General features: G+C 63.8%; 1 protein-coding gene across 1 annotated transcript; it reads right to left on the bottom strand.

Annotated features, from left to right (window-relative positions):
• Positions 1–2,044: 2,044 nt before the first annotated feature.
• On the bottom strand, positions 2,045–8,500 carry LOC135311053 (kallikrein-14-like). Its single transcript, XM_064440200.1, has 5 exons — positions 8,360–8,500; positions 7,995–8,253; positions 6,364–6,617; positions 3,319–3,455; positions 2,045–2,200 (listed from the first exon to the last, which is right to left on the bottom strand). Exons 1-5 carry the CDS (start codon positions 8,463–8,465, stop codon positions 2,048–2,050), a joined length of 909 nt encoding a protein of 302 aa, XP_064296270.1. The 5' UTR covers positions 8,466–8,500; the 3' UTR covers positions 2,045–2,047.
• Positions 8,501–15,024: the final 6,524 nt, after the last annotated feature.

Below are 15,024 nucleotides of genomic sequence, written 5' to 3'. Positions count from 1 at the left end.
GGTTGGTCAACACCTGACGTGCCCATTGGTCGTTGGCTCGGCCCAGCTTGACTCCGATTGGCCCGTTCCTGATCTTACGTTAGTGGTTTAGACCTACCGGGGGCCGGTTTAATCCGGGCCTGGATTGGCCTCTTCCAGTTGAGTCTTCCTCAACGTCAACCACCGATGGCCGTCTCCATCCAGACCCAAGTCCTTCCACCTTCAGTCCAGGCTTTGACTTGCCCCCGGCCCCTCCCCCTCCATCCTCTCAGGGCCCCACCCATGGGTGTTGCACACCCCTAGCCCCACCCCCCCCACCCCCCACCCGGGGGGTCCCCGACTCCTGCCCTCGGCGTCCGGGCAGGGACGAACACTACAGCCCCACCCCCACCCCCTGCCCCACACTCCTCCTCGTCGCCTGGGTGGGCGGAGTTAAGGTGATGGCGGCTTGGCCCCGCCCACCCCCACCCCCCCCCCGATTTCTTGCTGTTACATGAATGTCACCCCTCCCCCACGTCACCCCCTTTCCAGGGTGGGGGGTCCCTTCCCCCCCCCCCCCCCCAATTTTCTGCAACTGCCTCAATAAAGAGATTATTGTAGAACCCCAAGAATCCATATTTGGGGGGCGGGGCTCCAAGGACCGCCCCCACCCGTGGCTGGGACCTCCGTGGATTGGCCGGGGGGGATTTGGGGGGGAGGGGCGGGGCCTGCCGGGGTTGGGCGGGACCGTGGAGGCGGAGTCAAGGCTGGGTTTGCTCCTACTTTAATTGATTCCTACCCCCAAGTCCGCGTCGCCCTCGTGACCTCGGCCTGATTCTGTGTCCCTATTGGTTGTCTGTGGTGGCCCCGATCTGTGTCCCCATTGGTCGTCTGTGGTGGCCCCGATCTGTGTCCCCATTGGTCGTCTGTGGTGGCCCTGATCCGTGTCCCCATTGGTCGTCTGTGGTGGCCCTGATCCGTGTCCCCATTGGTCGTCTGTGGTGGCCCCGATCTGTGTCTCCGTGGCCCCCCAGTTTGGTGGCCCAGGTTGGTCTCGGTGCCCCCCCAGTCCCTGGTGACCCCCCAGTCCTTGGTGTCCCCCCAGTCCATGGTGCCCCCCCAGTCCTTGGTGCCCCCCCAGTCCTTGTTGTCCCCCCAGTCCTTGGTGGCCCAGGTCAGTCCATGGTGTCCCCCCAGTCCTTGGTGACCCCCCAGTCCTTGGTGCCCCCCCAGTCCTTGGTGCCCCCCCAGTCCTTGGTGACCCCCCAGTCCTTGGTGACCCCCCAGTCCTTGGTGGCCCAGGTCAGTCCATGGTGCCCCCCCAGTCCTTGGTGCCCCCCCAGTCCTTGGTGGCCCCCCAGTCCTTGGTGTCCCCCCAGTCCTTGGTGGCCCAGGTCAGTCCATGGTGCCCCCCCAGTCCATGGTGCCCCCCCAGTCCTTGGTGGCCCAGGTCAGTCCTTGGTGCCCCCCCAGTCCTTGTTGTCCCCCCAGTCCATGGTGACCCCCCAGTCCTTGTTGTCCCCCCAGTCCTTGGTGGCCCAGGTCAGTCCTTGGTGCCCCCCCAGTCCTTGGTGCCCCCCCAGTCCTTGGTGCCCCCCCAGTCCATGGTGCCCCCCCAGTCCTTGGTGCCCCCCCAGTCCTTGGTGGCCCAGGTCAGTCCTTGGTGCCCCCCCAGTCCTTGGTGCCCCCCCAGTCCATGGTGCCCCCCCAGTCCTTGGTGCCCCCCCAGTCCTTGGTGCCCCCCCAGTCCTTGGTGGCCCCCCAGTCCTTGGTGGCCCAGGTCAGTCCATGGTGCCCCCCCAGTCCTTGGTGACCCCCCAGTCCTTGGTGGCCCAGGTCAGTCCATGGTGCCCCCCCAGTCCATGGTGCCCCCCCAGTCCATGGTGCCCCCCCAGTCCTTGGTGGCCCAGGTCAGTCCATGGTGCCCCCCCAGTCCATGGTGCCCCCCCAGTCCTTGGTGGCCCAGGTCAGTCCATGGTGTCCCCCCAGTCCTTGTTGTCCCCCCAGTCCTTGGTGCCCCCCGCCCCCCCGTGCCGGCGGTGCCCCCCCGTGCCCGCGGTGCCCCCCCGTGCCCGCGGTGCCCCCCGCCCTAGTAGCTGTTCATGGTCTCCTCGATCCAGCGCAGGTAGTTGCAGACGCGCGTGTAGACGCCCGGGTGGCCGGGCAGGGCGCAGGTCTGCAGCCCCCACGACACGATGCCTTGCAGGGTCCCGTTACAGGAGAGCGGCCCCCCGGAGTCGCCCTGCGGGGAGAGGGGGCCACGTTTTGGGGGGGGCGGGGGGCTCGGGGAACCCCCCGGGCCTTGGGGGAACCCCCCGGGCAGAAGGTCCCTGGGCTGAAGGACACGTGGGGTTGGGGGGCCACCAGGGTGGGAGGGGGAAGGGGGGCATGAGGGGGGTGACGTCGATTTGGGAGGGCTTTGGGGACCCCCCCAGCCCTTTGGGGACCCCCTTGTTCTTGGGGGAACCCCCCAGGCCTTGGGGGAACCCCCCAGGGGGCCCCTGTTGAGGCAGAAGGTCCCTGGGCTGAAGGACACATGGGGTTGGGGGGCCACCAGGGTGGGAGGGGAAAGGGGGGCATGAGGGGGGTGATGTCGATTTGGGGGGGCTTTGGGGACCCCCCCAGCCCTTTGGGGACCCCCTTGTTCTTGGGGGAACCCCCCAGGCCTTGGGGGAACCCCCCAGGGGGCCCCTGTTGAGGCAGAAGGTCCCTGGGCTGAAGGACACGTGGGGTTGGGGGGCCACCAGGGTGGGAGGGGAAAGGGGGGCATGAGGGGGGTGACGTCGATTTGGGGGGGCTTTGGGGACCCCCCCAGCCCTTTGGGGACCCCCTTGTTCTTGGGGGAACCCCCCAGGCCTTGGGGGAACCCCCCAGGGGGCCCCTGTTGAGGCAGAAGGTCCCTGGGCTGAAGGACACGTGGGGTTGGGGGGCCACCAGGGTGGGAGGGGGAAGGGGGGCATGAGGGGGGTGACGTCAATTTCGGGGGGCTTTGGGGGACCCCCCCCGGCCTTGGGGAAGCCCCGGGGGGTCTTGGGGAAGCCCCCGGGGGGCCGCCGTTGAGGCAGAAGGTCCCTGGGCTGGAGGACATGTGGGGTTGGGGGGCCACCAGGGTGGGTGGGGGGAGGAGCTTGAGTTTGGGGGGGAGGAGCTTGAGTTTGGGGGGGGCGGGGCATGAGGGGGGAGAGGTCAATTTGGGGGTGGGCAGGGTCAGATCTGGATTTGGGGGGGTGGGGCCCCCAACTTCGGGGGGGGGGGGGGGGCTACCATGAGCTTCGGTGGGGTGGTCCTTACCCAATAGGCGGCAATGAATAGGGGTGGGGGGAGGGGGGGTGGGGGGAGGGGGTGCCCCGCCCCCGCTACCTGGCAGGAGTCGACGCGCTTGTTGCGCACGCCGGCGCAGAGCATGTTGGGGGTGATGCGGCGGGGGTAGGCCTCGCGGCAGGCGGCCGCCGGGACGATGTCCACGTAGGCGCAGATCAGGTGCCGGGGCATGGTCACTGCGGGGGAGGGGAGGGGTCGGGCGGGGGGAGGGGAGGGGATGCCCTGCCCCGCCCCCCCCCGCCCCGGGGGGCAGCTGGGCCCTACTCGTAGGTTACAGGTCGGTTACTTAGAGGTTAAGTGTTGGTTACGCATCAGCTACCGGTCGCGTGGAGGTCACTCGAGGGTCACTCGAGGGTTACTCGAAGGTTACACATCAGCTACAGGTTACTCGAGGGTTACTCGAGGGTTGCGCACCAGCTACAGGTCACTCGAGGGTTACTTGAAGGTTACTCGAAGGTTACACATCAGCTACAGGTCACTCGAGGGTTACTCGAGGGTTACTTGAAGGTTACTCGAAGGTTACACATCAGCTACAGGTCACTCGAGGGTTACTTGAGGGTCACTCGAGGGTTACTCGAGGGTCACTCGAGGGTTGCGCACCAGCTACAGGTTACTCGAGGGTTACACAAAGGTTACTCGAGGGTTACACATCAGCTACAGGTTACTCGAGGGTTACTTGAAGGTTACTCGAAGGTTACACATCAGCTACAGGTCACTCGAGGGTCACTCGAGGGTTACTTGAGGGTCACTCGAGGGTTACTCGAGGGTCACTCGAGGGTTGCGCACCAGCTACAGGTTACTCGAGGGTTACACAAAGGTTACTGAAGGTTACACATCAGCTACAGGTTACTCGAGGGTTACTTGAAGGTTACTCGAAGGTTACACATCAGCTACAGGTTACTCGAGGGTTACTTGAAGGTTACTCGAAGGTTACACATCAGCTACAGGTCACTCGAGGGTTACTCAAAGGTTGCGCACCAGCTACAGGTTACTTGAGGGTTACACAAAGGTTACTCGAGGGTTACTCGAAGGTTACTCGGAGGTTGCGCACCAGCTACAGGTTACCCGAAGGTTACTCAAAGGTTACTCCTTGGCTGCAGGCTCCTCATCGGCTACTTGTAGGCTGCTTATAGGTTACCTATAGGTTACTCGAAGGTTACTCATCGGCCTTCCTCGATTGCGTATAGGTCAGCCTTTGGTTACGCGTACGTTACGTGTAGCTTGGCTGTAGGTGAGGCCTCGTTACGTACGGGGATACTCACAGGTTGCACCAGGTTTACTCCAGGGAGGGTGTGGTCCCTGCTCCCCCCCCCCCTTACTCCGGGTTTACTCCGGGTTTACGCCACTGACGGCCTTCACGCAGGTTAGTCCGGGTTTACACCGGGCGCCCCAACCCCTCTCCCCGATTTACTCCGGGGTTACTCCCGCCAGACCTTCCCCACGGGCTCACGACGCCGCTACTACGGGTTTAGTCTGGCTTTGCCAGGCCTTTGCCAGGGCTTTACCCGGGGTTCGCGCCAGCTGCGCCGCGACGTTACCGCGACTCTCCCGCGCGTCGGCCGGGGCTTTGCCCCTCCGCCGATGTTCCCAGGCCGTTCCTAGGCCGAGACTCGGGCTTTCCTAGGCCGTTCCTAGGCCGAGACTCGGGCTTTCCCAGGCCATGACTCGGGCTTTCCCAGGCCGTGACTCGGGCTTTCCTAGGCCATGACTAGGGCTTTCCCAGGCCGTTCCTAGGCCGTGACTAGGGCTTTCCTAGGCTGTGACTAGGGCTTTCCTAGGCCGTGACTAGGGCTTTCCTAGGCTGTGACTCGGGCTTTCCTAGGCCGTGACTAGGGCTTTCCTAGGCTGTGACTAGGGCTTTCCCAGGCCATGACTCGAGCTTTCCCAGGCTGTGACTCGGGCTTTCCCAGGCCGTGACTCGGGCTTTCCCAGGCCGTGACTCGGGCTTTCCCAGGTCGAGACTCAGGCTTTCCTAGGCCATGACTAGGGCTTTCCCAGGCCATTCCTAGGCCGTGACTAGGGCTTTCCTAGGCCGTGACTAGGGCTTTCCTAGGCTGTGACTCGGGCTTTCCTAGGCCGTGACTAGGGCTTTCCTAGGCCGTGACTCGGGCTTTCCTAGGCCGTGACTCGGGCTTTCCTAGGCCGTGACTAGGGCTTTCCTAGGCCGTGACTAGGGCTTTCCTAGGCCGTGACTAGGGCTTTCCTAGGCTGTGACTAGGGCTTTCCTAGGCTGTGACTAGGGCTTTCCCAGGCCATGACTCGAGCTTTCCCAGGCCATGACTCGAGCTTTCCCAGGCCGTGACTCAGGCTTTCCCAGGCCGTGACTCGGGCTTTCCCAGGCCGAGACTCGGGCTTTCCTAGGCCGTGACTAGGGCTTTCCTAGGCCGTGACTAGGGCTTTCCTAGGCTGTGACTCGGGCTTTCCTAGGCCGTGACTAGGGCTTTCCTAGGCCGTGACTCGGGCTTTCCTAGGCCGTGACTCGGGCTTTCCTAGGCCGTGACTAGGGCTTTCCTAGGCCGTGACTAGGGCTTTCCTAGGCCGTGACTAGGGCTTTCCTAGGCTGTGACTAGGGCTTTCCTAGGCTGTGACTAGGGCTTTCCCAGGCCATGACTCGAGCTTTCCCAGGCCATGACTCGAGCTTTCCCAGGCCGTGACTCAGGCTTTCCCAGGCCGTGACTCGGGCTTTCCCAGGCCGAGACTCGGGCTTTCCTAGGCCATGACTAGGGCTTTCCCAGGCCATTCCTAGGCCGTGACTCGGGCTTTCCTAGGCCATGACTAGGGCTTTCCTAGGCTGTGACTAGGGCTTTCCCAGGCCGTTCCTAGGCCGTGACTAGGGCTTTCCTAGGCTGTGACTAGGGCTTTCCCAGGCCGTTCCTAGGCCGTGACTCGGGCTTTCCCAGGCCGAGACTTGGGCGTTCCCAGGCCGAGACTAGGCCGTTCCCAGGCCGTTCCTAGGCTGAGACTCGGGCTTTCCTAGGCCATGACTAGGGCTTTCCCAGGCCATTCCTGGGCCCTGACTCGGGCTTTCCCAGGCCGAGACTAGGCCGAGACTAGGCCGTTCCCAGGCCCGGCCCTGCCCCTCACCTTGGGGGGTGGTGATGGTGCCCCAGCCCGAGACGAGGCAGGTGGAGCCGGGCGGGGCGCAGGTGCGGGGCAGGGGGAGGGGCTGCACGCCCCTCCCCCGCACCGCCGGCCGGTCGAGGCGCAGCAGCATGAGGTCGTTGTCCAGCGTGACGGGGTTGAAGGCGGGGTGGGGCACCGCCCTGGCCACGCCCCGCTCCTGCTCCGACCCCTCCCTCTTCTGCAGGTCGTTCTCCCCCAGGCGCAGGATCAGGCCCCTGGGGGGGGGGGTGTGTGTAGCACCATGGGGGAGGGGCGAGGAGGTATGGGAGGGGCCATGCCATGGGGGAGGGGCAGGGGGGTGTGGGGGAGGGGTATTGGAGCATCGTGGGGGAGGGGCGGGGCGATGGGCGGCACCGTGGGGGAGGGGCGAGGAGGTATGGGGGGGCCACGCTGTGGGGGAGGGGCAGGGAAGGCACCAGGGGGGGCATGGGGGGGACATCGTGGGGGATGGGGGGATATTGGGACCTTGGGGGGATGGGGGGGGCAGGGGGTGACACTGTGGGGGAGGGGCAGGGGGTGTGTGTGGACACTGGGGGTGACGGGGGGGCACCGTGGGGGAGGGGCAGGAGTGTAGGGGGACACCATGGGGTGGGGGTGGGGGATGGGGAGCGTGACACGGTGGGGGGGGGGGATGGGGGTGGGACAAGGGGATGTGTGGCGGGGGGGAGGGGCAGTGCCAGCTCCGCTCCCCCCCCCTCGGTGCCGCCGGGGATGTGTCCCCTGCCCTCCCCTCTCTGCCCATCCCCCACCCGCCGTGTCCCCACGCCCTTGTCCCCCGCCCCCATCCCCCAGGCGTGTCCCCACGCCCATCCCCCACCCCCAGCCCTGTCCCTGTACCCCCGTGGGGTGACCCTGTGAGGTGTCCCCACCCCCCGTGGGCTCTCCCCACCCCCCATGGGCTCTCCCCACCCCCCATGGGGTGTCCCTGTGAGGTGTCCCCACCCCCCGTGGGCTCTCCCCACCCCCCATGGGGTGACCCTGTGAGGTGTCCCCACCCCCCATGGGCTCTCCCCACCCCCCATGGGGTGACCCTGTGAGGTCTCCCCGCCCCCCATGGGCTCTCCCCACACCCCATGGGCTCTTCCCCACCCCCCGTGGGGTGACCCTGTGAGGTGTCCCCACCCCCCATGGGCTCTCCCCACCCCCCATGGGCTCTCCCCACCCCCCATGGGGTGACCCTGTGAGGTCTCCCCGCCCCCCATGGGCTCTCCCCAACCCCCATGGGCTCTACCCACCCCCCATAGGGTGTCCCCGTGAGGTGTCCCCACCCCCATGGGGTGACCCTGTGAGGTGTCCCCACCCCCCATGGGCTCTCCCCACCCCCCATGGGCTCTCCCCACCCCCGTGGGGTGTCCCTGTGAGGTGTCCCCACCCCCGTGGGGTGTCCCCGTGAGGTGTCCCCACCCCCATGGGGTGACCCTGTGAGGTGTCCCCACCCCCCATGGGCTCTCCCCACCCCCCATGGGCTCTCCCCACCCCCGTGGGGTGTCCCTGTGAGGTGTCCCCACCCCCCATGGGCTCTCCCCACCCCCGTGGGGTGTCCCCGTGAGGTGTCCCCACCCCCGTGGGGTGTCCCCGTGGGGTGCCCCCACCTGCTGTTGCAGTGGGCGGCAGACAGCACCCAGTTATCCCGCAGCAGGACCCCCCCGCAGAGCAGGGGGCCGTGGATGAAGACCTGCCAGGGCTGGGAGTAGGTGTTGCAGGGATAACCCCCGATGATCCTGTCCTCGTCCTTCGCCTCCCGCCCGCCCGCCGGGGACGCGGGGACACACGTGGGCTCCGCCGCGTCCCCCACCGCCGTCTGCCCCTCGGGGCACGGGCCGCCAGCGGCCCCCTCGCCCCACGCTCCTCCTGCCAGAAGGACGGCGGCCACCAGAGGTTGACGCCCCCCGTCCCCTCCGTGGGGACGCAGGGGTGGGGGGGGGGACGCGGGGGTGGGGGGGGGGTCCCCACTTACCCGTCAGCAGCAGGAGGAGCAACGCGCTGGGCAGCAGCTCCATGGCCCTGAGGGGGAGGAGGAGGAGGGTCAGTGGGGCGCCAGCCCGGCCGCCCTGTCCCCCCATCCCTCCGCGCGCCCCTCCTTCCCCTCCTCCCTCTCTCCTTCCTGCCTCCCTCCTCCCTCCCTCCTTCCTTCCCTTCTCCTCCCTCCCTCCTTCCTCCCTCCTTCCTCCCTCCTTCCTCCCTCCTTCCTCCCTCCTTCCTCCCTCCTTCCTCCCTCCTTCCTCCCTCCTTCCCTCCCTTCTCCTTCCTCCCTCCTTCCTCCCTCCTTCCTCCCTCCTTCCTCCCTCCTTCCTCCCTCCTTCCTCCCTCCTTCCCTCCCTTCTCCTTCCTCCCTCCTTCCTCCCTCCTTCCTCCCTCCTTCCTCCCTCCTTCCTCCCTCCTTCCTCCCTCCTTCCCTCCCTTCTCCTTCCTCCCTCCTTCCCTCCCTTCTCCTTCCTCCCTCCTTCCTCCCTCCTTCCTCCCTCCTTCCTCCCTCCTTCCTCCCTCCTTCCTCCCTTCTCCTTCCTCCCTCCTTCCTCCCTCCTTCCCTCCCTTCTCCTTCCTCCCTCCTTCCTCCCTCCTTCCTCCCTCCTTCCTCCCTCCTTCCTCCCTCCTTCCTCCCTCCTTCCTCCCTCCTTCCCTCCCTTCTCCTTCCTCCTCCTTCCCTCCCTTCTCCTTCCTCCTCCTCCTCCCTCCTTCCTCCCTCCTTCCTCCCTCCTTCCTCCCTCCTTCCTCCCTCCTTCCTCCCTCCTTCCTCCCTCCCTCCTCCCTCCTTCCTCCCTCCTTCCTCCCTTCTCCTTCCTCCCTCCTTCCTCCCTCCTTCCTCCCTCCTCCCTCCCTCCTCATCCTTCCCTCTTCTTTCCCCCCCTCCTTCCCCCTCTTTCCATCCCTCCTCCCTCCTTCCATCCTCTCCCTCTCTCCTTCCCCCCATGTCCCCCCCCATGTCCCCCCCCATCTCCCCCCCCCATGTCCCCCCCCATGTCCCCCCCATCTCCCCCTCCATGTCCCCCCCCATGTCCCCCCCATCTCCCCCCCATGTCCCCCCCCATCCCCCCCCATCTCCCCCCCCATCTCCCCCCCATCTCCCCCCCCATCTCCCCCCCCCCGCGTCACCTGGTGTCGGCCCCGCGTGTCGCAGCCGCCGGGCGCCCACGGGTGCGGGTGCCTCGCGGAGGGTGGGGGCGGGTTTTTGTCACTGCTTGGGAGGGGCCGGGTCACCCCGCCCCGCCCCGCCCCGCCCCGCCCCCGGGGGGAGGGAGGGGCTGGGGCGGGGAGGGGGGAGAGATGGGGCGATGGAAGGATGCGCTCAGGGGACCCAGGCAGCCGCGCCCCCCCCCGGTCACCCCAGATGGTGGGTGGGGTCCCCCCATGTCACCCCAGTTGCTCCCAGTGGGACCCCCCCAGGTGTCTGGGTCCCCCCATGTCACCCCAGATGGTGTCTGGGGTCCCCCCATGTCACCCCAGTTGCTCCCAGGGGACCCCCCATCACCCCAGTTGCTCCCAGGGGACCCCCAGGTGTCTGGGGTCCCCCCCATATCACCCCAGTTGCTCCCAGGGGACCCCCAGGTGTCTGGGGTCCCCCCCATATCACCCCAGTTGCTCCCAGGGGACCCCCCCCAGGTGTCTGGGTGTCCCCATATCACCCCAGTTGCTCCCAGGGGACCCCCAGGTGTCTGGGTGCCCCCATGTCACCCCAGATGCTCCCAGGGGATCCCCAGGTGTCTGGGTGCCCCCATATCACCCCAGTTGCTCCCAGGGGACCCCCAGGAGTCTGGGTGCCCCCATGTCACCCCAGATGCTCCCAGGGGACCCCCAGGTGTCTGGGTCCCCCCATGTCACCCCAGATGCTCCCAGGGGACCCCCAGGTGTCTGGGTGCCCCCATGTCACCCCAGATGCTCCCAGGGGACCCCCAGGTGTCTGGGTGCCCCCATGTCACCCCGGATGCTCCCAGGGGACCCCCAGGAGTCTGGGTGCGCCCATATCACCCCAGTTGCTCCCAGGGGACCCCCCCCAGGTGTCTGGGTCCCCCCATGTCACCCCGGATGCTCCCAGGGGACCCCCCATCATCCCAGATGCTCCCAGGGGACCCCCCCCATCACCCCAGTTGCTCCCAGGGGACCCCCCCAGGTGTCTGGGTCCCCCCCATATCACCCCAGATGCTCCCAGGTCACCCCGGATGGTGTCTGGGTCCCCCCATGTCACCCCAGATGCTCCATGGGGACCCCCAGGTGTCTGGGCACCCACATGTCACTCCAGTTGCTCCCAGGGGACCCCCCCCCATCATCCCAGTTGCTCCCAGGGGACCCCCAGGTGTCTGGGTGCCCCCATGTCACTCCAGTTGCTCCCAGGGGACCCCCCCCATCATCCCAGTTGCTCCCAGGGGACCCCCAGGTGTCTGGGTCCCCCCATGTCACCCCAGTTGCTCCCAGGGGACCCCCCAGCTGTCTGGGTCCCCCCATATCACCCCAGATGCTCCCAGGTCACCCCGGATGGTGTCTGGGTCCCCCCATGTCACCCCAGATGCTCCATGGGGACCCCCAGGTGTCTGGGCACCCACATGTCACTCCAGTTGCTCCCAGGGACCCCCCCCATCATCCCAGTTGCTCCCAGGGGACCCCCAGGTGTCTGGGTGCCCCCATGTCACTCCAGTTGCTCCCAGGGGACCCCCCCCATCATCCCAGTTGCTCCCAGGGGACCCCCAGGTGTCTGGGTCCCCCCATGTCACCCCAGTTGCTCCCAGGGGGCCCCCCAGCTGTCTGGGTCCCCCATATCACCCCAGATGCTCCCAGGTCACCCCGGATGGTGTCTGGGTCCCCCCATGTCACCCCAGATGCTCCATGGGGACCCCCAGGTGTCTGGGCACCCACATGTCACTCCAGTTGCTCCCAGGGGACCCCCCCCATCATCCCAGTTGCTCCCAGGGGACCCCCAGCTGTCTGGGTCCCCCCATATCACCCCAGATGCTCCCAGGGGACTCCAGCATCCAGGTCCCACCCCCTCCAAACGCCATCCCAGTTGCTCCCAGTACTCCCCACAGCTGGACCCCAGCCCTTCCCGCGCCCCCCCCGCCCCGCCCCCCCGTGTGGCTGTGGGGGGGGAGGGGAGGGGGGGGTGGGGAGGAGGCGGCCCCCGCCCGTTGGGCCCCCTGCCAGCTCCCCAGGGCGGAGCGGAGCGTTTGTGGGTGCCAGGACGCCCGCGTCGCGTTGCCGCCGCCTCCCTTTTCCCCCGGCCTCCGTTTCCCTCCGGCCTCGTTATCTGCCCTAATTACCCCATAACGCGGCCGGGGTGGGGTGGGGTGGGGATTCGCCCCGTGAGTCACCGCCTTTCCCCTCCCCCACCCTCCCCGCCCCCCGCCGCGCCCCTCCCCCAGCTGACTCAACAGCTTCGGAGGGACGGGAAAGCGATATTTCCACACACCCCCCCCCAAATTTGCCCCGCTTTTCAGCTTGATTTTGCCCACTTCGGACCCCATCGGCCCGATTTTGGCTCAGTTCTGCCTGGTTTTGCCCACTTTTTCCCTGCCTTCGCCCAGTTCTGCCCAGTTTGACCCAATATCACCCGCTTCTGCACGAATTTGGCTCACTTTGGCCCATTTTCGACACACTTTTATCATATTTTGCCCACTTCTGCCTGATTTTTGCCTGATTTTGCCTGATTTTGCCTACTTTTTTCCTGCCTTTGCCCAGTTCTGCCCAGTTTGACCTACTTTGCCCCAGTTTGACCCAGGTTTGCCTGATTTTGCCCACTTTGGCCCATTTTTTGCTCACTTCTACCATGTTTTGCCCACTTCTGCCTGATTTTTCCTACTCTTTTCCTGCCTCTGCTCAGTTCTGCCCAGTTTGACCCACTTTGCCCCAGTTTGACCCAGTTCTGCCTGATTTTGCCCACTTTGGCCCATTTTTGGCTCACTTCTACCATGTTTTGCCCACTTCTGCCTGATTTTTGCCTGCTTTTGCCTGCTTTTGCCTACTCTTTTCCTGCCTCTGCCCAGTTCTGCCCAGTTTGACCCACTTTGCCCCAGTTTGACCCAGGTTTGCCTGATTTTGCCCACTTTGGCCCATTTTTTGCTCACTTCTACCATGTTTGCCCACTTCTGCCTGATTTTTGCCTGATTTTGCCTGATTTTGCCTACTCTTTTCCTGCCTCTGCTCAGTTCTGCCCAGTTTGACCCACTTTGCCCCAGTTTGACCCAGTTCTGCCTGATTTTGCCCACTTTGGCCCATTTTTGGCTCACTTCTACCATGTTTTGCCCACTTCTGCCTGATTTTTGCCTGCTTTTGCCTACTCTTTTCCTGCCTTTGCCCAGTTCTGCCCAGTTTGACCCACTTTGCCCCAGTTTGACCCAGTTCTGCCTGATTTTGCCCACTTTGGCCCATTTTTGGCTCACTTCTACCATGTTTTGCCCACTTCTGCCTGATTTTTGCCTGCTTTTGCCTGATTTTGCCTACTTTTTGCCTGCCTTTGCCCAGTTCTGCCCAGTTTGACCCACTTTGCCCCAGTTTGACCCACTTCTGCCTGATTTTGCCCACTTTGGCCCATTTTTGGCTCACTTCTACCATGTTTTGCCCACTTCTGCCTGATTTTTGCCTGATTTTGCCTGATTTTGCCTACTCTTTTCCTGCCTTTGCCCAGTTCTGCCCCGTTTGACCCACTTTGCCCCAGTTTGACCCAGTTCTGCCTGATTTTGCCCACTTTGGCCCATTTTGGCTCACTTCTACCATGTTTTGCCCACTTCTGCCTGATTTTTGCCTGCTTTTGCCTGCTTTTGCCTACTCTTTTCCTGCCTCTGCCCAGTTCTGCCCAGTTTGACCCACTTTGCCCCAGTTTGACCCAGTTCTGCCTGATTTTGCCCACTTTGGCCCATTTTTGGCTCACTTCTACCATGTTTTGCCCACTTCTGCCTGATTTTTGCCTGCTTTTGCCTGCTTTTGCCTACTCTTTTCCTGCCTCTGCCCAGTTCTGCCCAGTTTGACCCACTTTGCCCCAGTTTGACCCACTTCTGCCTGATTTTGCCCACTTTGGCCCATTTTTGGCTCACTTCTACCATGTTTTGCCCACTTCTGCCTGATTTTTGCCTGATTTTGCCTGATTTTGCCTACTCTTTTCCTGTCTTTGCCCAATTCTGCCCAGTTTGACCTACTTTGTCCTAATATCACCCACTTCTGCCCACTTTTGTCTCAATTCTGCTGTGTTTTTCCTACTTTTACTTGATTTTGCCCACCTTTGGCCAGTCCTGCCCATTTTCATCCATTTCTGCCCAATTTTGCCTGATTTTGCCCACTTTTTGCCAGATTTTGCCCACATTTTGCCCAGTCCTGCCCAGTTTGACCCACTTTGGCCCAATATCACCCATTTCTGCCCAAATTTGGCTCACTTTGGCCCATTTTTGCCTCACTTCTGTTGTATTTTGCTCATTTCTGCCTGATTTTTGCCTACTTTTACCTGATTTTGCCCACTTTTTCCCTGCTTTTGCCCAATTTTGCTCCGTTTGCCCCATATTTTCCCCCCAGGTGCCCCCCAAAGGGTCAAGAGATGCCGTGAAGATGCAGGGGGGGTTTATTGGGGGTGGGGGTGGGGCCGGGGTGGGATTGGTCCATTCGTGGTGGGGCTGGGCTGGGATTGGTCCATCCGTGGTGGGACCTGGGCTGGGATTGGTCCATCCGTGGTGGGACCTGGGCTGGGATTGGCTCATCCGTGGTGGGCACAATGGCACAGTGCTGGCTCAGGGTCAGCTTGCTGCCCACCAGCACTCCCAGGTCCTTCTCAGTGGAGGAGCTGCTTTCCAGCAGGTCAGCCCCCAACATGTACTGGTGCATGGGGTTGTTCCTCCCCACGTGCAGGACCTTATACTTGCTTTTGGGGAATTTCATGAGGTTGCCCTTGGCCCAGCTCTCCAGCCTGTCCAGGTCTCACTGAATGGCAGCACAGCCTTCTGGTGTATCAGCTGCTCCTCCCAGCCTGGTACCATCAGAAAACTTGCTGAGAGGACACGCTGTCCCTTCATCCAGGTCATTGATTAATATGTTGAACAGGACTGGACCCAGTACAGACCCCTTGGGGAACAGCACTAGTTACAGGCCTCCAACCAGACTCTGCTCCTCTGAGCTTTGCCATTCAGCCAGTTCTCAAACCACCTCACTGTCCTCTCATATAACCCACACTTCCTAAGCTTACCCAAGAGGATGTTATGGGAAACAGTGTCAAAAGCCTTGCTGAAGATGAGGTAAACAACATCCACAGCTCTCCCTTTGTTGACCCAGCCAGTCACGCCATTGTAGAAGGCTATCAGCTCGGTCAAGCATGATCTCCCCTTGGCGAATCCATGTTGACTACTTCTGATAACCTTCTTTTCCTCTACATGCCTGGAGATGACCTCCAGAGTGAACTGTTCCATCACCTTTCTGGGGATGGAGGTGAGGCTGACTGGTCTATAGTTTCCTGGGTCCTCCTTCTTGTCCTTTTTGAAGACTGCAGTGACACTGGCTACCCTCCAGTCCTTGGGCACCTCTCTTGTCCTCCACGACCTTTCAAAGATGATGGACAGTGGCTTAGCAACAGCATCCACCAGCTCCTTCAGCTCTCGTGGGTGCACCCCATCGGGGCCCATGGATTTGTGAGGATCCAGTTTGCCTAAACGATCT

Source organism: Phalacrocorax carbo, unplaced genomic scaffold, assembly GCF_963921805.1.
Source record: "Phalacrocorax carbo unplaced genomic scaffold, bPhaCar2.1 SCAFFOLD_163, whole genome shotgun sequence".
Lineage (NCBI taxonomy): Eukaryota > Metazoa > Chordata > Aves > Suliformes > Phalacrocoracidae > Phalacrocorax > Phalacrocorax carbo.
The sequence above is the reverse complement of the archived record's forward strand: the minus strand, read 5'-3'. Positions and strand labels throughout refer to the sequence as shown.

What these genes read in the sequence shown, in the direction of transcription:
- LOC135311053 (XM_064440200.1), bottom strand. Translation starts at nt 8,465, where the DNA reads ATGGGGGGACAGGGCGGCCGGGCTGGCGCCCCACTGACCCTCCTCCTC. An exon ending in GCTCCTCCTGCTGCTGACGG is followed by an intron (nt 8,254 to 8,359) that starts GTAAGTGGGGAC and finishes TCCTTCTGGCAG; the next exon opens with GAGGAGCGTGGGGCGAGGGG. An exon ending in GCCGCCCACTGCAACAGCAG is followed by an intron (nt 6,618 to 7,994) that starts GTGGGGGCACCC and finishes CCCCCCCCCCAG; the next exon opens with GGGCCTGATCCTGCGCCTGG.